The sequence below is a fragment of the Pelophylax lessonae genome (assembly GCF_965119305.1).
Source record: "Pelophylax lessonae genome assembly, chromosome: 4".
NCBI lineage: Eukaryota > Metazoa > Chordata > Amphibia > Anura > Ranidae > Pelophylax > Pelophylax lessonae.
Genome location: NC_138771.1, coordinates 258,305,272 through 258,329,513, shown reverse-complemented (window position 1 = coordinate 258,329,513; position 24,242 = coordinate 258,305,272). Strand labels below are relative to the sequence as shown.

The 24,242-nt window shown below is 40.6% G+C and overlaps 1 protein-coding gene across 1 annotated transcript in view; it reads left to right on the top strand.

Annotated features, from left to right (window-relative positions):
* Nucleotides 1-24,242, top strand: part of TRHDE (thyrotropin releasing hormone degrading enzyme) — a 1,069,075-nt gene that overhangs the window by 833,418 nt on the left and 211,415 nt on the right. Inside the window, exons 8-10 of the mRNA XM_082253105.1 lie at nucleotides 8,810-8,875; nucleotides 9,243-9,430; nucleotides 20,174-20,262. Of these exons, the coding sequence (XP_082109231.1) occupies nucleotides 8,810-8,875; nucleotides 9,243-9,430; nucleotides 20,174-20,262 (343 nt within the window). The remainder of the gene's footprint in view (nucleotides 1-8,809; nucleotides 8,876-9,242; nucleotides 9,431-20,173; nucleotides 20,263-24,242) is intronic.

The following is a 24,242-nucleotide window of genomic DNA, read 5'->3' as shown; positions in this document are numbered from 1 at the left end:
ACAACCACACTGGGCCCCAATTACTATTGTTTGTACCCCTAAAAGGCTAGATGAGGAGTAGGGGGAGTATGGAACAGGCAGCACCCTCAAACCTTCAGAAGTATGAGATGAACCCCAACAACTTGGAAAGGTGGATCTCTCTCACACGTACCGACACAGACTATCCCGCAATTCAATTGATCCTCAAAGGTTTTTATTGAATAGCGGAGTAGGAAATATGATCAAAAAAAGTGTATGTATCTCGCACGTACACAACCACACTAGGCCCCAATTACTATTGTTTGTACCCCTAAAAGGCTAGATGAGGAGTAGGGGGGGTATGGAACAGGCAGCACCCTCAAACCTTCAGAAGTATGAGATGAACCCCAACAACTTGGAAAGGTGGATCTCTCTCACACGTACCGACACAGACTATCCCCCAATTTAACTGATCCCCAAAGGTTTTTGATTAAATAGCGGAATAGAAAATATGATCCCAAAAAAGTGTATGTATATCACACGTACACAACCACACTGGGCCCCAATTACTATTGTTTGTACCCCTAAAAGGCTAGATGAGGAGTAGGGGGAGTATGGAACAGGCAGCACCCTCAAACCTTCAGAAGTATGAGATGAACCCCAACAACTTGGAAAGGTGGATCTCTCTCACACGTACCAACACAGACTATCCCCCAATTTAACTGATCCCCAAAGGTTTTTGATTAAATAGCGGAATAGAAAATATGATCCAAAAAAAGTGTATGTATATCACACGTACACAACCACACTAGGCCCCAATTACTATTGTTTGTACCCCTAAAAGGCTAGATGAGGAGTAGGGGGAGTATGGAACAGGCAGCACCCTCAAACCTTCAGAAGTATGAGATGAACCCCAACAACTTGGAAAGGTGGATCTCTCTCACACGTACCGACACAGACTATCCCCCAATTTAACTGATCCCCAAAGGTTTTTGATTAAATAGCGGAATAGAAAATATGATCCAAAAAAAGTGTATGTATATCACACGTACACAACCACACTAGGCCCCAATTACTATTGTTTGTACCCCTAAAAGGCTAGATGAGGAGTAGGGGGGGTATGGAACAGGCAGCACCCTCAAACCTTCAGAAGTATGAGATGAACCCCAACAACTTGGAAAGGTGGATCTCTCTCACACGTACCAACACAGACTATCCCCCAATTTAACTGATCCCCAAAGGTTTTTGATTAAATAGCGGAATAGAAAATATGATCCCAAAAAAGTGTATGTATATCACACGTACACAACCACACTAGGCCCCAATTACTATTGTTTGTACCCCTAAAAGGCTAGGAGTAGGGGGAGTATGGAACAGGCAGCACCCTCAAACCTTCAGAAGTATGAGATGAACCCCAACAACTTGGAAAGGTGGATCTCTCTCACACGTACCAACACAGACTATCCCCCAATTTAACTGATCCCCAAAGGTTTTTGATTAAATAGCGGAATAGAAAATATGATCCAAAAAAAGTGTATGTATATCACACGTACACAACCACACTAGGCCCCAATTACTATTGTTTGTACCCCTAAAAGGCTAGATGAGGAGTAGGGGGGGTATGGAACAGGCAGCACCCTCAAACCTTCAGAAGTATGAGATGAACCCCAACAACTTGGAAAGGTGGATCTCTCTCACACGTACCGACACAGACTATCCCCCAATTTAACTGATCCCCAAAGGTTTTTGATTAAATAGCGGAATAGAAAATATGATCCCAAAAAAGTGTATGTATATCACACGTACACAACCACACTGGGCCCCAATTACTATTGTTTGTACCCCTAAAAGGCTAGATGAGGAGTAGGGGGAGTATGGAACAGGCAGCACCCTCAAACCTTCAGAAGTATGAGATGAACCCCAACAACTTGGAAAGGTGGATCTCTCTCACACGTACCGACACAGACTATCCCGCAATTCAATTGATCCTCAAAGGTTTTTATTGAATAGCGGAGTAGGAAATATGATCAAAAAAAGTGTATGTATCTCGCACGTACACAACCACACTAGGCCCCAATTACTATTGTTTGTACCCCTAAAAGGCTAGATGAGGAGTAGGGGGGGTATGGAACAGGCAGCACCCTCAAACCTTCAGAAGTATGAGATGAACCCCAACAACTTGGAAAGGTGGATCTCTCTCACACGTACCGACACAGACTATCCCCCAATTTAACTGATCCCCAAAGGTTTTTGATTAAATAGCGGAATAGAAAATATGATCCCAAAAAAGTGTATGTATATCACACGTACACAACCACACTGGGCCCCAATTACTATTGTTTGTACCCCTAAAAGGCTAGATGAGGAGTAGGGGGAGTATGGAACAGGCAGCACCCTCAAACCTTCAGAAGTATGAGATGAACCCCAACAACTTGGAAAGGTGGATCTCTCTCACACGTACCAACACAGACTATCCCCCAATTTAACTGATCCCCAAAGGTTTTTGATTAAATAGCGGAATAGAAAATATGATCCAAAAAAAGTGTATGTATATCACACGTACACAACCACACTAGGCCCCAATTACTATTGTTTGTACCCCTAAAAGGCTAGATGAGGAGTAGGGGGAGTATGGAACAGGCAGCACCCTCAAACCTTCAGAAGTATGAGATGAACCCCAACAACTTGGAAAGGTGGATCTCTCTCACACGTACCGACACAGACTATCCCCCAATTTAACTGATCCCCAAAGGTTTTTATTGAATAGCGGAATAGGAAATATGATCAAAAAAAGTGTATGTATCTCGCACGTACACAACCACACTAGGCCCCAATTACTATTGTTTGTACCCCTAAAAGGCTAGATGAGGAGTAGGGGGGGTATGGAACAGGCAGCACCCTCAAACCTTCAGAAGTATGAGATGAACCCCAACAACTTGGAAAGGTGGATCTCTCTCACACGTACCGACACAGACTATCCCGCAATTCAATTGATCCTCAAAGGTTTTTATTGAATAGCGGAATAGGAAATATGATCAAAAAAAGTGTATGTATCTCGCACGTACACAACCACACTAGGCCCCAATTACTATTGTTTGTACCCCTAAAAGGCTAGATGAGGAGTAGGGGGGGTATGGAACAGGCAGCACCCTCAAACCTTCAGAAGTATGAGATGAACCCCAACAACTTGGAAAGGTGGATCTCTCTCACACGTACCGACACAGACTATCCCCCAATTTAACTGATCCCCAAAGGTTTTTGATTAAATAGCGGAATAGAAAATATGATCCCAAAAAAGTGTATGTATATCACACGTACACAACCACACTGGGCCCCAATTACTATTGTTTGTACCCCTAAAAGGCTAGATGAGGAGTAGGGGGAGTATGGAACAGGCAGCACCCTCAAACCTTCAGAAGTATGAGATGAACCCCAACAACTTGGAAAGGTGGATCTCTCTCACACGTACCGACACAGACTATCCCGCAATTCAATTGATCCTCAAAGGTTTTTATTGAATAGCGGAGTAGGAAATATGATCAAAAAAAGTGTATGTATCTCGCACGTACACAACCACACTAGGCCCCAATTACTATTGTTTGTACCCCTAAAAGGCTAGATGAGGAGTAGGGGGGGTATGGAACAGGCAGCACCCTCAAACCTTCAGAAGTATGAGATGAACCCCAACAACTTGGAAAGGTGGATCTCTCTCACACGTACCGACACAGACTATCCCCCAATTTAACTGATCCCCAAAGGTTTTTGATTAAATAGCGGAATAGAAAATATGATCCCAAAAAAGTGTATGTATATCACACGTACACAACCACACTGGGCCCCAATTACTATTGTTTGTACCCCTAAAAGGCTAGATGAGGAGTAGGGGGAGTATGGAACAGGCAGCACCCTCAAACCTTCAGAAGTATGAGATGAACCCCAACAACTTGGAAAGGTGGATCTCTCTCACACGTACCAACACAGACTATCCCCCAATTTAACTGATCCCCAAAGGTTTTTGATTAAATAGCGGAATAGAAAATATGATCCAAAAATGTGTATGTATATCACACGTACACAACCACACTAGGCCCCAATTACTATTGTTTGTACCCCTAAAAGGCTAGATGAGGAGTAGGGGGAGTATGGAACAGGCAGCACCCTCAAACCTTCAGAAGTATGAGATGAACCCCAACAACTTGGAAAGGTGGATCTCTCTCACACGTACCGACACAGACTATCCCCCAATTTAACTGATCCCCAAAGGTTTTTGATTAAATAGCGGAATAGAAAATATGATCCAAAAAAAGTGTATGTATATCACACGTACACAACCACACTAGGCCCCAATTACTATTGTTTGTACCCCTAAAAGGCTAGATGAGGAGTAGGGGGGGTATGGAACAGGCAGCACCCTCAAACCTTCAGAAGTATGAGATGAACCCCAACAACTTGGAAAGGTGGATCTCTCTCACACGTACCAACACAGACTATCCCCCAATTTAACTGATCCCCAAAGGTTTTTGATTAAATAGCGGAATAGAAAATATGATCCCAAAAAAGTGTATGTATATCACACGTACACAACCACACTAGGCCCCAATTACTATTGTTTGTACCCCTAAAAGGCTAGGAGTAGGGGGAGTATGGAACAGGCAGCACCCTCAAACCTTCAGAAGTATGAGATGAACCCCAACAACTTGGAAAGGTGGATCTCTCTCACACGTACCAACACAGACTATCCCCCAATTTAACTGATCCCCAAAGGTTTTTGATTAAATAGCGGAATAGAAAATATGATCCAAAAAAAGTGTATGTATATCACACGTACACAACCACACTAGGCCCCAATTACTATTGTTTGTACCCCTAAAAGGCTAGGAGTAGGGGGAGTATGGAACAGGCAGCACCCTCAAACCTTCAGAAGTATGAGATGAACCCCAACAACTTGGAAAGGTGGATCTCTCTCACACGTACCAACACAGACTATCCCCCAATTTAACTGATCCCCAAAGGTTTTTGATTAAATAGCGGAATAGAAAATATGATCCAAAAAAAGTGTATGTATATCACACGTACACAACCACACTAGGCCCCAATTACTATTGTTTGTACCCCTAAAAGGCTAGGAGTAGGGGGAGTATGGAACAGGCAGCACCCTCAAACCTTCAGAAGTATGAGATGAACCCCAACAACTTGGAAAGGTGGATCTCTCTCACACGTACCAACACAGACTATCCCCCAATTTAACTGATCCCCAAAGGTTTTTGATTAAATAGCGGAATAGAAAATATGATCCCAAAAAAGTGTATGTATATCACACGTACACAACCACACTAGGCCCCAATTACTATTGTTTGTACCCCTAAAAGGCTAGGAGTAGGGGGAGTATGGAACAGGCAGCACCCTCAAACCTTCAGAAGTATGAGATGAACCCCAACAACTTGGAAAGGTGGATCTCTCTCACACGTACCAACACAGACTATCCCCCAATTTAACTGATCCCCAGAGGTTTTTGATTAAATAGCGGAATAGAAAATATGATCCCAAAAAAGTGTATGTATATCACACGTACACAACCACACTAGGCCCCAATTACTATTGTTTGTACCCCTAAAAGGCTAGGAGTAGGGGGAGTATGGAACAGGCAGCACCCTCAAACCTTCAGAAGTATGAGATGAACCTCAACAACTTGGAAAGGTGGATCTCTCTCACACGTACCAACACAGACTATCCCCCAATTTAACTGATCCCCAAAGGTTTTTGATTAAATAGCGGAATAGAAAATATGATCCCAAAAAAGTGTATGTATATCACACGTACACAACCACACTAGGCCCCAATTACTATTGTTTGTACCCCTAAAAGGCTAGGAGTAGGGGGAGTATGGAACAGGCAGCACCCTCAAACCTTCAGAAGTATGAGATGAACCCCAACAACTTGGAAAGGTGGATCTCTCTCACACGTACCAACACAGACTATCCCCCAATTTAACTGATCCCCAAAGGTTTTTGATTAAATAGCGGAATAGAAAATATGATCCCAAAAAAGTGTATGTATATCACACGTACACAACCACACTGGGCCCCAATTACTATTGTTTGTACCCCTAAAAGGCTAGATGAGGAGTAGGGGGAGTATGGAACAGGCAGCACCCTCAAACCTTCAGTATGAGATTGTGTTCACTGTACCCCACAAAGATTGAGTTCACTGCACCCCACAATGATTGTGTTCACTGCACCCCACAAAGATTGTGTTCACTGCACCTCACAAAGATTGTGTTCACTGTACCCCCCAAAGATTGTGTTCACTGCACCCCACAAAGATTCTGTTCACTGTACCCCACAAAGATTGTGTTCACTGCACCCCAAAAAGATTGTGTTCACTGCACCCCAAAAAGGATGTTGTTCACTGCACCCCAAAAAGGATGTTGTTCACTCCACCCCAAAAAGATTGTGTTCACTGCACCCCACAAAGATTGTGTTCACTGCACCCCAAAAAGATTGTGTTCACTGCACCCCAAAAATGATTTTGTTCACTGCACCCCAAAAAGGATTTTGTTCACTGCACCCCAAAAAGGATGTTGTTCACTCCACCCCAAAAAGATTGTGTTCACTGCACCCCAAAAAGATTGTGTTCACTGCACCCCACAAAGGATTTTGTTCACTGCACCCCAAAAAGATTGTGTTCACTGCACCCCAAAAAGGATGTTGTTCACTGCACCCCAAAAAGGATTTTGTTCACTGCACCCCAAAAAGATTGTGTTCACTGCACCCCACAAAGGATTTTGTTCACTGCACCCCACAAAGATTGTGTTCACTGCACACCAAAAAGGATTGTGTTCACTGCACCCCAAAAAGATTTTGTTCACTGCACCCCAAAAAGATTGTGTTCACTGCAGCCCAAAAAGATTGTGTTCACTGCAGCCCAAAAAGATTGTGTTCACTGCAGCCCAAAAAGATTGTGTTCACTGCAGCCCAAAAAGATTGTGTTCACTGCAGCTCACACACAGAAAAATGGATGTGGATCACTGACACCTGCCTATCTCCAATCCCACACCACACAGCAATATCGATTGTAGTTTGTAGAACACAGTTTCCCTAAAATTCAGCAGACTCTGTCCCTAACAGGATTGAGAAGAGATCGTAGATCAGGATTGAGTGCAGACCCCACCCCCCACACAGCAATATCGATTGTAGTTTGTAGAAGACACTGACCCTATATAATTCAGCAGACTCTATCCCTAAAATGCCTACAACTCGCCCTGCCTAAACACTCCGACCTGTCCCTCAATTCTATCCGGACACAAATGGTTTTTTCCTGCCTATCTTTCCCTAATCAGCAGCCAGCACGTTGATGTGTGCTCTGTCCCTGAATCTAAGCAGCATAATGACGCCGCTGCGGCTGCCTCGAACTTATAAAGACTTGGTCACATGCTTCAGACGGCCAATCACAGCTACTGAGACATTTGCAGGCATGGCTGGGATGGCTTAAGGCACACCAGTTAAACGATTGTTGATTGGCTGTTGAAAGCCCGCCATGAAAAGAGCGCCAAAGCATGCAAAACCCGGAAATAAAACGACCGAACACGGATTTTTACCCGAACATACAGTAAAGTGTCCGTGTCCGTGTTCGGGTACAAAAAATCCAATTATTCGGTACGAACACGAATAATACAGTCCGTGTTCGCTCAACACTATAGAAATGGCCGCGGCACTTTATTGATTTTTTTTAAATTAAATAATTATTTACTCAAACAACAATCAAATATTAAATCTCAACCAAAATTTAAATATCTGTAATAAATATAAATAATAAAATAAATAAATAAATAAATAAATAAATAAATAAATAAATCTCGCTTAGTCACAGAACTCAACTGAAAAATATAACTCAACTATTATCCAACACCAAAGGTCCCCTTTTTGATCAAGGGTGACAATACCACATAAAGTGCCTGTGACGGGTGGGAGGGGGGGGGGGCTCGCCAGGCAGCCTCCAGTCAGGAATGTGAGAGACCCCTTGAGCGGACCCCCTTATATAGAGGGTGGGTGAAGGTTCTAGAATAGGCGCGCGGATAGCACCTTCCCGCCCTAATACCTTCACCGTGCTCTTAAAGGGCCAGTGTCCTCAAATACCTTACCTGACAGATTTTCTTTTTTTTTTTTTATATATATATATATATATATATATATACAATAACTGTCTAGCAGCATCCCTTGACCCATGTCCATGGGCGCTGATTCTTGTGCCCGCTTTCATTGACAAACCACGCTGAACACCTAAAGCATACTCTCACAGTATTTACTATGTGCATAAAATTTTTGTGTTAATATACATTCTCTAAGCCAGTTTCACCTTATTTCTTATTCAGATTTGAGAAAGGAATGCAAGAGATTACATTGTACTTTGGGATTTAATTCTTACTGTAAAACGTGAAGAGCCTTTTAATCAGATGTTTTGGAAACAATCCCTTTTTTAAATAAAATTAATATAGGCTAAAAGTTAGGTACTTTAAGTATGACTAATATGATATTTTGCTTTTTTTTTCTCTGCTTAAATCAGAAAAACTGTTTGTTACAAATTAAAATTAGCCTTTGAAAAAATACATGCATGATAATAAAATAACCCTGCTTTGAAATTGCACTGGCTTTGTAAATATGGTCTCATGGATGAACTTATTGAAACACTATTTAAGTAGGTAAAGGGACTAATACAATAAAGTAATCATATATTCATTTTCTGCAGAGCTTACCTTTTATGTGGTTCAGTAATGAGCATTTTTATTTTTAATAGTAACAAATATATTGTTCTATAGCTCTTAAATATTCTGTTTCCATTTGTTTGTTCCTAGGACTTCCTAACAACCCATAAGTTTGGTAATGCTGCAAGAAAGGATCTGTGGAATACACTTTCAAAGGTACATTTAAATATTCTCCTTAATAAAGGTAAAAAAGCAAAAAGCCTATTTGTAGTCTTTCTCCAACTAAGTGCTATACTTTAGATGCGTCTAAAAGGCTGTATATAATTCTGAGGAAAAGCAAGATGCCCATTAATGGGCCATTGTTATATTACAACACGCATTGGTAGCTTGGTTCAATCAACCTAGTGCAGTGCAATATATGCTAATTTGTTTGAACTGAGAAAAAAAGAGAAGGTTTTTCTTGCTATATATTGCATGCTAAAATGTGCTAATGGTTGCTAGCTTCCTATTCATGATAATAAGGCTGTAATAGTAAATGGTATTTATGGAAGTCTGCAATAAGTGCTATAACTTATTTTCTAAGGTTTTGAAAAATGAAGGCAAATCTGTGAACATTCAAGAAGTGATGGATCAGTGGACACTTCAAATGGGATATCCTGTAATAACGATACTAAGAAATGAAACAGTAGAGGATGGAATAACAATCACTCAGGAGCACTTTCTATACAATATAGATGCAAATACAAGAGACCTCGAGCTAAGGAATAATAGGTACAGTATATTACCTTTTAGGTTTATGACTAAAGCTTTGCTTCTAATTTGTGTGCACTTTTGCCTTTTCACATTTTCTCCCTTACTGAGAATAATTATGTTGTTTTTGTACCATGCATGTTGAATTGGGTATTTGTCCACAATATTCTACTTTTTGCTTAGCATTTATTATGGTTGTGGTTTTCTTTATCCATATACAGTATGTGTGCACTTGTCCAGTTCTGTGATCGAAAATCAAAGGGATGCTTTACATTGAATTATGTGACTAGATTCCCACTTTAGCATAAAAAAATAATAATGAATTCTAGTGTGTGTTTTAAAGTGGTTGTAAACCTCTAAAATTACAAACAATTAGAGCCTATCTCTCTATAGGGTATACTAGATCCAATCCAAGCTATGGAGTGTGATTTCTGTCTCCTCAGCTGTTTGTTTCCCTATGAGACTGTGTAGAGGGAGGGGGAGGTGGGGGTTATTCCCCTCCACTCGGGTCTCAGTTTACACTCAGCTCTCCTTTATATGCTGTGCAGTGTGTGACATCAGTGCTGAGGAATACCCATTGATCTGAGTGTTTTAAAAGACTGTAGAGGGCACCAGATGAACAGGTACAACTTCTGTAGGAGAATTTATCTAATCCCTGTGTGTTAGGTGAGGCCAGTCACTTTAGTAGGTATTCATAAGGGTTTACAAACACTTTAAATGTAGTTTTTTACTGTCTTTTAGTGCAAGTAAAATGCACTAAAATGTCCCCAATTTATGCTATCATGCAGTAAACTACAGAAGAAAGCAGCAAAACATAAGGAAGGGATTATGGTGTGGGGGTTGTTTTTTTCTAGGGTTGGGCTTGGCCCCTTAGTTCCATGAAGGAAACTCTTAAGGTGTCAGCATACCAAGACATTTTGGACAATATCATGCTCCCAACTTTGTGGGAACAGTTTGGGGATGGCCTCTTCCTGTTTCAACATGACTGCGCACCAGTGCACAAAGCAAAGTCCATAAAGAGTCTTGACCTCAACCCGATAGAACACCTTTGGGATGAATTAGAGTGGAGATTGCGAGCCAGGCCTTCTCTTTCAACATCAGTGCCTGACCTCACAAATGCGCTTCTGGAAGAATGGTCAAACACACCCAAACCTTGCGTACAGCTTTCCCAGAAGATTTTAAGCTGTTAAAGCTGCAAAGGAAGGGCCAACTCAATATTGAACCCTACGGACTAAGACTGGGATGCCATTGAAGTTCATGTGCGTGTAAAGGCAGGTGTTCCAATACTTTTGACAATATAGTGTGTGTTAGCATACAGGTATTTATCACCTCTCCCAGAGATCATAGACCTCCCCTGACAATGTTTTCATCTGCTTTCTTTCCTGAAGCATTACCACATCTTTGTTCATGTAATATGCAGGATCATCAGCGTCTACTTTCTGCACTGAAATGCTGGCTCTTTAAATAAACTGTCATGTACATCTTGTGCCTCTGCTGTTGCTGGTTGTGTTAAAAATATCTGATACAGCTAAGTCCCATCTTGCAGCCTCTCACCTTCTAAGTTGCTAAAAACTTACAGCATTGCAGTCTGATAATCAGGGAATATGTGACTGGGGAAATTCTTTCTCCTACCTGCAGCCCACTGATAACATTAGTCTAGATAAGCTTGCTGGACTTGAGGCCAGGCTGTCATGGCTTCATTTTCTGGTACAGGGTCATCACACAACCTTGGCTCTGAGTACTACTGCACTGAACAGCACTTACATGTTATTACCTAAGCACTGTTCAGTGCAGGGATAAGGTCCTCTCTTGTCCAAAAGAGAAGAAGAGGACCAGTTGCTGTCAAGGCAACATGTTTGTGTATACAGCGCATCTGGAAAGTATTCACAGCACTTCACTTTTTCTACATTTTGTTATGTTACAGCCTTATTCCAAAATATATTAAATACATTATTTTCCTCAAAATTCTACAAACAATACCCCATAATGACAACGTGAAAAAAGTTTGTTTGCAATCTTTGCAAATTTATTAAAAGTAAAAAAGAAAAAAAGTCCCATGTACATAAGTATTCACAGCCTTTGCTTAATACTTTGTGGAAGCACCGTTGGCACCAATTACAGCCTAAAGTATTTTTGAGTATTATGCTACAAGCTTGGCACACATAATTTTGGGCAGTTTCTCCCATTCTTTGCAGGCTGGATGGGGAGCATCGGTGCACATCCATTTTCAGATCTCTCCAGAGAAATTCAATCAGGTTCAAGTCTGGGCTCTGCCTGGGCCACTCAAGGACATTCACAGAGTTTCACCGCAGCCACCCCTTTGCTATCTTGGCAGTGTGCTTAGGGTTGTTGTCCTGTTGGAAGGTGAACCTTCGCCCCAGTCTGTAGTCCAGAGAGCCCTGGAGCAGGTTTTTCATCAAGGACATCTCTGTACATTACTACATTCATCTTTCCCTTGATCCTGACTAATTTCCCAGTTCCTGCCGCTGAAAAGCATCCACACAGCTTGATGCTGCCTCCACCATGCTTCACTGTAGGGATGGTATTGGCCAGGTGATCAGCATTGCCTGGTTTCCTCCAGATATGACGCTAGCCATGTAAGCCAAAGAGTTCAATCTTTGTTTCATGAGACCAGAGAATTTTGTTTCTCATGGTCTGAGAGTCCTCCAGGTGGGCTGTCATGTACCTTTTACTGAGGAGTGGCTTCTGTCTGGTCACTCTACCATACAGGCCTGATTGGTGGAGTGCTGCCGAGATGGCTGTTCTTCTGGAAGGTTCTCCTCTCTCCACAGAGAAATGCTGGAGCTCTGTCAGAGTGACCATTGGGTTCTTGGTCACTTCCCTGACTAAGGCCTTTCTCCCCTGATCGCTCAGTTTGCCCAGGTAGCCCGCCCTACGAAGAGTCCTGGTGGTTCCAAACTTCTTCCATTTTTGGATAATGGAGGCCACTGTGCTCATTGGGACCTTAAATGCTGCAGAAATTTCTCTGTACCCTTCCTGAGATCTGTGCCCGATACAAGCCTGTCTCGGAGGTCTACAGACAATTACTTGGACTTCATGGCTTGGTTTATGCTCTGACATGCACTGTTAAACGTGGGTTCTTAATTAGACAGGTGTGTGCCTTTCCAAATGATGCCCAATCAACTGAATTTACCACAGGTGGACTCCAATCAAATTGTAGAAACTGCTCAAGGATGATCAGTGGAAATAGGATGCATCTGAGCTCAATTTTGGCATTGCAAAGGCTGTAAATACTTATATACATGGGATTTTTTATTTTTAATACATTTGCAAAGATTTCAAACAAACTTCTTTCACATTGTAAAAAACCTCAAGATCTCCTTTAATGATTACATTTAGTTCTTTTTAAAAGATAGTGTTACTATACACACTAAGATGAGATAAATTGACTTGTATTCTTGCAGACTTGTAAAGTCTACTTCTGCCCCTGTGGGATGTTATGTGATGCTTGTAAATAATGTTAAACAAACCCTTCTTTGCTTTCAGCACACATTTTAAACAGAAACAGCTAAAGGGAGCAGTGGATCAAATAAGATAGTAAACCATGTATACAATGACATTGTGAGAAACACAGGTCCCATTATAATTTGGTTTTTTTTTTTTTCTTTTTTTGATACGGTTTACAAATGGTGCTGCTTGCCACTCATGTTTGCAAATTAGAGGAAGTTTTTACAGGGCAAGGAGTGAGGCAGCATGCACCGACCCTTCTTTACAATGACCTACCTGCCCAAACAGAAGAATAATCTGCCACAAATGATTAAATGACACTCTGTTAATGAACAAATACAAATTCATTATTTTAGATTGGATAACTGTTACTTTCCCTAAATTCATCATTCTGTATAACAGAAAATTGTTATCAAAAACTTACCATCATTTTCCTTTCCTGGCCTATCCTCTCATCAGCACACAATGGGTTAACACCTCTTCTGGAACCCACAGTACCATCTCTTTCTAGATACATAAAAGACAGCCCATCCCCCACTGAAGTGTTTGATAACCTAGCCTGCAACAGGCCACTAGGGAGGGAGTCCTACGATGACCTGAGCTTAGGCCAGGAAAGGAAAATGATGGTAAGTATTTGATAACAATTTTTCTGTTTTCCTGGCCCTACCTCACATCAGCACACAATGCGATATAACAAGCTGAAAACACATTAAAAGAAACATTGACAGTCACAGAAAAGCTGCCAAAGACAAAAATCATGTATATGTTTTGTCCCAAACTTTGCAGAACTTGCTGACTGCATGCCAAGCTTGTAAAGTCAAATAAAGGGCTAGCTGTTTCACATATATCTTTCACTGAAATCCTGGCATAACTGCCCTAAAGGCTCCCACCCTCAGGTTAAAGGAGCTTGCACCTGTTCCTGAGCAGAAAGGTCTACTTCCTGCATGGCAATTCAATCACCCTGGTAACTTATTAAAAGATCACTCGGGAACCTGACAGCAAAATGAAAAGATTGTCCACTTTCCTCACCTCTTTTGACCTTTGCATGTACTTTGGTAGCAACTTGTCCATGTGTAAGGAACTGAAATTTTCCTGCTGTGTACTCCGTGACTCCGTGTGAATGCTTAAAGGGACTGACCCCAATTTTCCTGGAAACTGTATACCACTTTAGAATTGAGCTGTGGAGATGGACATAGTATCACTATTTCTAGTGAAAATACACAAAAGAGATCTTTGCAGAAAAGTGCTGCAATCATCAACATCCTTCTGTCTGAAGCACAAGTTTTACCACTACGAACATCATTGAAAATGAAGCTATTGGAGCAAGGGATGCCTGTACTAGTACATAGTGCTTTCTGAACCAAGCCTAAGTCCCATGAACGGAACAAGGATTTCCTTGGTGGTGGTGTATGGATTAGTGCCTGCATGAAGCATTTGTTCAGTGGCTCTTCCACCCATCTGCAGACTGAAAAAAAGGATAAAGGCAGAGACTTGTACTTTAATGGAGTTGCATCCCAGACCAACCTCAAGCGCTGCGTGTAAAAATGTTCAGGATATTGGCTAAAGCTGGGAACATAGGATAGAAAACTTTGCTGAGAAAACCAAACAAGCTTCTTTCATATCCTCTCAAATGTAGCGTTCATGGTCTTGTGGTCTTCACCAAGGTCTGAACCACCTCGGATGAGAATCCCTGCACCTCTAGTCAAGCCTATTCAATAGCCACGCTATTAAAGAATCTCATTGGATTGGGATGCTGCCATTGACATAAAAGATCTTGTTTGACTGGAAACGGAATTGGTGGTACTGATGACATCTGAGGGAGCAATGAAAACCAAGGCCTCCTCAGCAGGTGGAAAGCACTTGTATGGCAAAAATGTCTTCTGTTCAAATTTTCAGAAGAATCTTCATAATTAAGGACCCTGGAGGAAGACAAATACCAATGGAAAAAGTCCCATGGCATTGTGAATGCATCTTCTAACACTTCACCTTTGTAACTTGCTGCAAATATTGGAAGCTGCTTGCTTAGTGGAGTCTCTATGAGAACTACCACTGGAATAAATCCAATACTAGTTGAGGTACTTATTATTGGAAAATAATTTACTTAACTGATTCGTTAGTGGATCCTGCTTTTCCTGTAAGAAGACTGCCGTTAACTGCCTGTAAGTGGCTCTCTGCCCAGCTAAATGTTTATGTTGTGAAACGTAACAGGAAAAGACTTAGTGCCCCTTTGGCAGGCAATGTGGGCTGCTGCTGTCTTGTTGTCAATCATCAATTTCACTCAGGTCTCTTGGAGGAAGAGCCTGAAAGGTTTGAAATGCTAGGAAAAATTGCCATCCATTTAGAAAAGTCAGTGCATCTGCATTCTGCCAGGCTCCAATTGCCTTGCACTTGTCTCCACAGACTGGCATCCGACATCCGAATTATTCCATCTCCTGGGCTGAGAGGCTTGCCACAAAAGAGGCACACTGGTAATTTCTAAAAACCCAAGTTCTTGCTTATTTGTGCAGACACAAAGGACTTCTGATCCATAAACAGCCCATTCCATTGGCTGAGGAAAGCAAATTAAAAAGCCCCAATGCGCCATCTGGCCCAGACAACACTGTAAAATGTCCCAATGGGGACAATGCAATCCCTCGCTGACAGAAATCCTGTCTTCATAACTCTTCCCACACAGATTTTCATTTTAAAAATGTTACAGTCTTGAAAAACCACTTGAACCACTTATTCAGGCATGAAATACTATCCCAAGATCCTTCATAGATTAAAAAGGGGATAACTGCTTCCCCTGTTTGTTTAGTAGTTGACTGAACTTGAAAAGGGACTTCTGGGAGTATGTGATGCTTTTCCAGCTCCTGGCTTACACATGCAACAATCAAAATGTCGTCCAAACAGTGGTAGAGCTTATCCCCAAAGATGAATTACTGATACACTGCCAACAAAATGTTTGAAAAGATTCTTGGTGCTTTAAAAAATGGCAACACCTGAACTGGAAGTGACAGCGGGTCACTGCAAATCTCAGATGTCCCTGGTGTTAGGCACTGATTGGTACATGGAAGTATAGGTCAGCCAGGTCAATTGACACTAACCAGTCTTCATGCTGAAATATCGTCATGACTTTTTGCACAGACTCCATCATGAACTTTTGGTGTGTACATACCCATTCGATTTTCTTCAAACCCAGACAGTAGGGAAAGCTATTGATGCCATAGGTACTAGAAAGAATGGGGAGAAACCCCCAGATTTTGTTCTTTAGGTGGCACCATTAACTATGGGCTTGTTGCAGTATAATTCTTATATGTAATATTGCAATAAGTCTTTCTTCTTGAGACCTGTTGGTCATGATGAATTAAATGATTTGGTGATTGCACTCCCACCTAACTGACTACGATTTTTGCGGCCCAAACCCTCCAAAAAGAGGCTATCCTGGCTCCCACTGGAAGACTGATTGGGCAGATATCTAGCAGCCTGCTCTGGATTTGATTCCATGTAAAAAGGAAGTTTGAGCCCCCTTCACTGGGATCTGGTAAATTTCAGACTGGCCTTCCCCTTCTGAAGAGCAAAAACTTGGCTGCTTCCTCTTATTAGACTGTGGCCCCAGTCTGGACATTTCTTCTTCCACTCTCTTGATCCAGCATTTTGCCAAACAACTTCCCATTATCGAGAATGTTACAAAGGGCTTGCGTGGAAGCTTCATTCAACTTCCAGTGGCGCAACCACAAAGCTTTAATGGCTGTGACTGAATGCGCCAGCATTAGAACTAGGCCTTTCAAAACCTCTGCCAAAAGTCAGCAGCAAGGTTCAAGCCCTCCACAATTTCAGGGTTGAAGAGGTCTTTCTGCATGTCTATTTTCAAAGTGTTCAGGTGCTTTTTTAAAGTATTTTGCCGTGTTACAGATGTGTTCCATACAGAAAAAAATGCAACATGTTATCCTTTAGTTGACTGAATCACACTGCACTGGTGGGAAGTAGGGCATGAACCTGCCTTAAGTCCACTTTGCATTGAAAGACACTTGCGTGTCAGACGCTGGTCTTCTTATCAGATCTCTCCCATTCTTCATCTATGAGCTTTTAACTCTTTGTCATTATGGACCCTGCTTTTCTCACATTTGAAAATATCTGTGTGCTTTTTTTGATGGTTAGGCCTGCATCTTGCCTGTGGAAGGGATATTTGACACAGCCTCTAGGCTTTGAAATGTGTGCATCTGCTTCCTTATCCATTGTCATTTGAGGCAATCCATGCAAATTAATTAATTAATCACTACACACTGCATGCAGGTCCAACATTCACCCAGGAATGGGCAAGGCATTTTCTATTGTGCTGATTTAAACACATGTGAACCATTGCCACGTAAGCTGCTTGAGGAGCATGAAAGGGGCCCTGTGCGGGAATATGAGGAATGTAGATTGTCCTGGTCAGGAGATGACCAGTGGCGGGTCTTATGTTTTCTGGAGTGTTTCCATTTAGGGCTTCTGCTCCTAAAATAATGCAAAACACCATACTTTGCATTCGGAAATAATTATGGGGTGGTTTCAGACCTCCCCTATTTATTATAAACATGCATTAACTTGTCTATTCCTATGATAGTCTATCAAAGCTCTGATAAGGTTAATGGAGGGTACAATAACAATGCTAGCTATAAAAATAAACATACTGCCTAAATAAACAAGGACCTAATTTATCATTAAGAAAGTAGAAATGCTAACATAAAACACTAAAAGGATACTACAGAGCATATAAGACAATACTTTACATATGGACGTCCTTGGTATTCGGTATCTTTCAGCTGGGCTCAAGCGCAAAAGAGAAATAATCCTAGCTGGCGACTGCTTTAATGCCCAATCAGACACCACCCACATAAACACCCACTGTCTGCTTGTCCAATAACAATTCATAAGAGGCCACCATTCCTAATCAACAGGAAGTTTCTCATCTTTCCAGGAAGCATGCTATAGCCCCCATTTGTCCAAGAATCACTGTTTTTGAACCGAGTCATCTTTCAGTAACAGCTGGCCTTTGATATAGGTATACCCTCCCCAGGAGGTCTTATCTGAGGCTCCTCTACCCCCATAGCTCACAACAGGAGGCCTATGCTTGAACATCCCGTGAGGAATTCCCATTTATGACTCCTTGTCACAAACACCCTGCTGAGTAACCTTGCTCTGCTGGTATTCTAGGCCAGGTGTAATCAGGTTTCAATCATCCAAAAAAATCTGATATTAGAACAAGAAAAACACATGTTGCCTTCCAACACATTCCTTGAGCATTCCTTGAGCACTCTTTTAAAACCTGTCCCACATTGCCCTCTCGTACCTTTTGCTAATCTTCTGTGCCATTGACAAGTTTTTGGAGCTCTTGCAAAAAAATAAGGAAAGAAATCATAATTCTCTCACCAAGAAAAATAGGTGCACTGTCCCATTAACACCCATCTGCTTTCATCCTCTTGCTTCATAAGCAGTAGCAGGTGATGTCAGGCAGCCCTTTCAGAGGCGAACAGGAGACACAGAATCTGAGACAAACCAGCAGGGGAGCAAACAGCAACAAGTCTTTACCACACAAAGAGAAATTTGGCTGAACTGCAGAGAGATGGAGAGAAACCAATTCCTCTGCCGGCTCTAAGACTGTTTAAGCTGCTGCTTGATGACTGGTGGTCACTACCCTGTGCCGCTGCATCTCCCTGCCCTCTGTGAAATCATCCACCATGCTCTTTATGAAAACAAAGCCTGGAGAGCCAGTAAGACAAGACAGGAAAAATCCCAAAGGAGAGGCCAATGGTGATGTTGCAGAGCTTCCTAATTCCATACCTGTAAAATATTTGTGCTGTTTAAGCAACATTGCCCACATCCCGGCACACGGGGCAACCAGTTTCAGGAGGGTTTACCTTCCGGCATTCAGGGTCTTCCAACTCCATGAAAATCTGAACATGTAGGGGGGATATACTTGCAGCAACCAAAGTATTTACCAACTGCAATCAACAGGTGGCCTGGAGCATGATAAAAAAAGAACACTTCAGTGGGGGAGGGGCTGCTTTTTATTTAGTTAGGAAGAGGTGGTCCTGTGGGCTTCAGAGGAGGCGTTAACCCATTATGTGCTGAAGTAAAGCAGGGCCAGGAAATAAAGTTTAATTTAAGATGCTCCTGTCTTACATTTGATGGACAAGCTACAATTTACAAGATGTTATTCAGTAGACATGGCAAGACCAGCATATTTATCACAGCCATCATTGACTGACACTCATGCTGCTTATAAAAGTTGACAAATGATATCAACGGGAAATCTCCCTGTCTTAGTAATAACCCCCAGAGGTGACAGTTTTAAAGCAGCATAAATGTTAGGAACTTCGGGCAAAAGTTGATGTTTCTCAATATTACCTCTTTAGTGAGTCTGATGCAATTAATACTAATTGATGAAAAAGCTCGAAGCATTATAATTGCTGTCAAAGTAGAAGTCTGATTACTTCATTGTCATCTTAATAAAAAGTGGCACAGGAAGATGCCGACACAGCTTTATAGCTTTATCAGTGGCTTCCTTTTATTTGTTTTCTAAATAGAAACTCCCAGTGTCCACACTTGATTAGTGACCAGCTAGCACCAAATTCTACATGACCTAAATGTCACCATGATGTTCATGACAGATAAATTGCTGGTGGAAATCAGGCCACATATGAATCATTTCTGAATATTCATCTGTCTGTGACATTCAGTGGGGCTGTGCACATAGAAGAGAATTCTATACAGTACATTCTTAGAAAAAGTCTTTGTTCAATAAGCTAAATGTGGCCATTTCAGTAGACTAATTTGCTGCTTTCTATGCAAATGGTAGTTTGAATATTGAGAGCTACATTACAAGAGGAAATTTTACATAAATCCCAATACTGAATATCAGTCAAAGGAAAACTGAAAAAAAGTCTTGCTTTTAGGGCATATGTAAAGTTCTGATTTCTTTAGTGACATACACTGTCATCAAGTACTGCCTCAGGCATTCTACTAATGTTTAATTTTCTTTTTCTTAAATTAATTCCAGTAGTATGTCTTGATGGGCCGCTTTATTTTTCTGTTGCTAGGTTATTCAGAGCACTTCACTGGGAGTCTGAGTTTTCGAATGGCATTTTTATTTCATTAGCATTTCTTGAGAGCTTATTTGGTTTCTCAAAATTGTTCTGTGCTTAATTTAAAAGTCACAAATTTAAACAATTTGGAATACAACTTTGTTTGTTTTGTATTTTTTTATTTGTGTGGCGTGTTTTATTACTTTGCATGAATAACCTGTTCTGTTTTGTGTTTGTCTTTGTTTTGCAGTTATCTTTGGCAGATTCCATTAACTATTGCAATAGGAAATGCAAGCCACATCTCCCCGCAGACAATTATATGGGTATCAAACAAATCAGGTGAGAACATGGCAAATGTTGATAGAAGAAAAGCATGAATTAATGCTTTCTTTTTTCAAGAATATTAATATGATTTTGGCTGTGATGAAAGAAGTATAATTATTTAGAACTTGCATTTCTTTAAATTGTGCAATGAAGCTAATTAAAAATTGTCATTTTACCATAGTTACAAAAAGCAGTTAAATGACCAATCTACCTGCTACAAAAAGAGCAGCTACTAATTTTCTAACTGTGTATGTAGGAAATAACTGCACCTGTACATGATTTAAAGCACTTGATATTAATGTATATTTTCTATACAGCCTTTTCACTCCTTGCTAGCTAGAAATAATTACATTTTGATTATTGAATACAAAATCAGCTGCGCGTTGTAAAATTTCACACTTGACTGTGCTTCCACTGTGCGTCCCCAGTTTTAATATTTTTTTTATTATATTTAACTGCTTCCCGTCTGACCTGTTGTCAAACGATGGCCGAGCGGGAGCACTCCCATCCTGGATGGATGTCATATGACGCCCTCCATGGATTGTGTCTCTTGCACACCCTAGGGGCTGCATAGCAGATCACATGACAATTAACCACTTGCCGACCAGCCACCGCAGATATACGGTGGCAGGTTCCCATGAATCGCCGCACCTGTACAGCGCTTTGTGGGAGCGATCGTGGGGGGCGCGTGCTTATTTTAATCAGGTCGTAGTTGCCTTGTTATATTTGCTGGTTATTTATTTTGCATGTGTGTCCTCTGTAGTTATATGTGCACACCCTTTAGCCAGCGGGGAAGCTGATTCACAGAGCCAGTGGCCACGATTGCCGCCGGGCACCCCTGATCACTCCCCGTGGAGAGAAAACAGCGGCCTGCTGTTGCAAACACAGCAGACCATTGTTATCTCAGCAATCATCACAGGGCCCCTGTGTTCCTCCTCTTTAGAAACACAGGCCCCTGTATTGATTCCAATACATCCCCTCACAGTTAGAAAACACCCCCTAGACATGCTTTTAACCCTTTGATCGCCCCTGGGTTAACCCCTTCCCTGCCAGTGTCATTAGTACAGTAACAGTGCATATTTTTAGCACTAATTACTGTAGTAATGTTACTGGCCCCCCAAAAGTGTCAAAAACATCAGTTAGGTGTCCGATCTGTCTGCCGCAATGTCACAGTCCCGCTGAAAATTACTGATTGCCACCATTACTAGTAAAAAATAAATGAAATAAATAAAAATGACAAGTCTTTCCCCTAGTTTGTAGACGTGATAACTTTTGCATAAACCAATCAAAATACGCTAATTGGGATTTTTTACCAAAGATTCTCTGTCATTAGTCACAGTGATCACATGGTACATACAGGGCCTATCACAGTGCATCTGTACCATGGGATAGTTATGGCCAATCACAGCTTCACAACAGTACACACTGGATGAATGTCATTTATAAAAAGAAATGATTGCTTAAAACAGTGATCAGCACTGTTATAAGTAATCATAGTGATTAAAAAAAAATATTGTTCACTTCCTCAGAGTAGTACAGTGTCACATGTAAATGAAATGAAAACAAATGTCAAAACAATATATAATGTTTTTTTTTTTTTCTTTTACATACTGTCACCAGTCAGTGTGCCGGATCACTGCCACACCAGTCATATGATAAAAAAAAAAAATATTTAATTTCTTCATTTTCCAAAATAAATACAACTTCAAAAACTCTCCATGCCTCTATATACTACTAAATACATTGGACTGTAGACATTCAAAAAGGGTCATTTGATGGGTATTTGTGCTATCCTGGCATTTTAGGGCCTCAGTATACTAGATAGGCCATGAGTACATCAGGACTGATCAATTTTCAAATATTTGTGGACTCTCCTACAGACTAAATATTATACATTGATGTGGGTTATTTTTACCAAAGAAAAGTAGCAGGCTACATTTTGGCATAAATGTATGAAGAAAAGTAATTAATTTAGTTGCAACATTTTATAAGAGAAACAAAGAAAAATACATTTTTTTTCTAAATTGTTTGTCTTTTTTTCATTTATTTAGTAATAAAAACCCAGTGGTGGTTAACTACCGCCAAAAGAAAGCTCTATATGTCTCCAAAGAATAAAACAAATTTTATTTAGGTACAGTCTTGCATGACTGATTAATTGTCATTCAAATTGTGACAGTGCTGAAATCTGAAACATGGCCAGGTCAGGAAGGGTCTGGTATTGAAATGGGTTAAAGTATAATTATATATTCTTTTTTAAATAGGATAAAATTAGAATTGCTTTCAGGTTTTTTATTTATGTCTAAGTTATTGCAGGAGTGATTTCATATTCTCTATTTGCCCCCATATTCATTGTTACCATGACAGGAAACACTGGGAAAAACAAAATGGTATAGTTGTCAGTGAAACAGAAGGTATAGGGAAATTTTGTGATGTGGACACTTCCACATTCTAGTTGATAACTATCTAAGAATGGTTTTCTTAGTTTCTTGAAACATTTCTTTTTTTTTACCAATTTAAAAAACTAAAAAAGTTTTGACCTTCGATACATTTCATCAGAACTTTTTGTGTATTAAACCTAAAGCTCTTCTGCACAAACAAATTTTAGAGTTGGGCTTTAATACCATGGTACAAGCAGCATTAGCTGCAATAGACAATCTTCAGACCATTATATTGGTGACTAATACACAATTGATATACCTATATAAATAAAGACGTTTCATCTTTTGTAATGAATGTGTATATGTGTGCGTGTGTTTATCATAATTATTTTTAGATACCACATCCACATTCTGTTTTTTTATGTTCACATTTGTACATATATTTCCCAATACTGGAAAGAGGCAGTTTTGGAAAATCTAGCAAAACATTTTATGGGAAAATAAGATACCTTACTTTTTGCTGCATAATGCATGCAATTTTCTTACAAGGACAACTCTTGAACTTTTTGAACTGGATGAGATTCTTACACCTGTTTATGATATCTGCACATATACCCACAGCCAGTTGTTCTGCAATGCACATGTTCTAAGAAGGAACATGCTAATGGTAGGAGTGAACAGAGTAATAGAGAGATTTGCCCATCAGTCTGCCTTCTTTCTTTCACTGTTTGTCAAAGACGAGGAAGGGCCAATACCTTTAAGTGGTACCTAAAGTATAAATTTTATAAAAAAAAAAAAAATATATATATATATATATATATATATATTAGATTACAACTTAAAACAGAAGTTTTTCTGAATGCACCCTGTAACATACAGTAGTTTTTATTACTCATTGATCCTGCCAGTAGATCTGTTGTTTGTCCCATTCTTGCAAAAGCCAAGCTGTCCAGCAAAAGGGGCACTCGCATGGATACTCCTATTTACAGGAAATCCCAGCCTCAGCTGCTAAATAGTCGTATGTCAATCAACCAACAGAGGATATTAACTGCTGATGTTTCATCCTGCAGAATTGGGAGCTGGTGGTCACCCTTGTAAGAGGGTTTGGGAGAGACAAAATACATTGGCAGGATCAATAGATATTTATAGAAATTTCAATTACATCTAATAAAAAGACCTTGCACAACTACATTTACAAAGCAAACAAAGAGCTATAGTATTTACATGTCTTTATTGTTTAGGTTTGAAAACACTTTAACTGCAGCCTTCTGTCCAGCCAGATAGGGTAGTGCAGAGTAGCAAAGCTATGTAAATCCTAGGACTGGATGGACAGAAGAATAGGTTATCTCTGTTTTTAACTGTTGGCCTGGATTTTATCTTTAAATGTTGGTACTGTCTGGTATAAGTACATATTGAACTGAATGGTTCTGTTGGTATCTGCACTCAACCAAGGCTTTATTTTGTGCTGCACTTCCTAAATTAAACACCACTGCAGCACTGCCACTGAGTTTAGGAAATTCCGAATAAAACAACAATTATTTTTGTATGCATAATACATAACTGGTTGCATGTTTTAAATAAAACCATACCAGCATGAGCTTTTGAAACTACATTTTT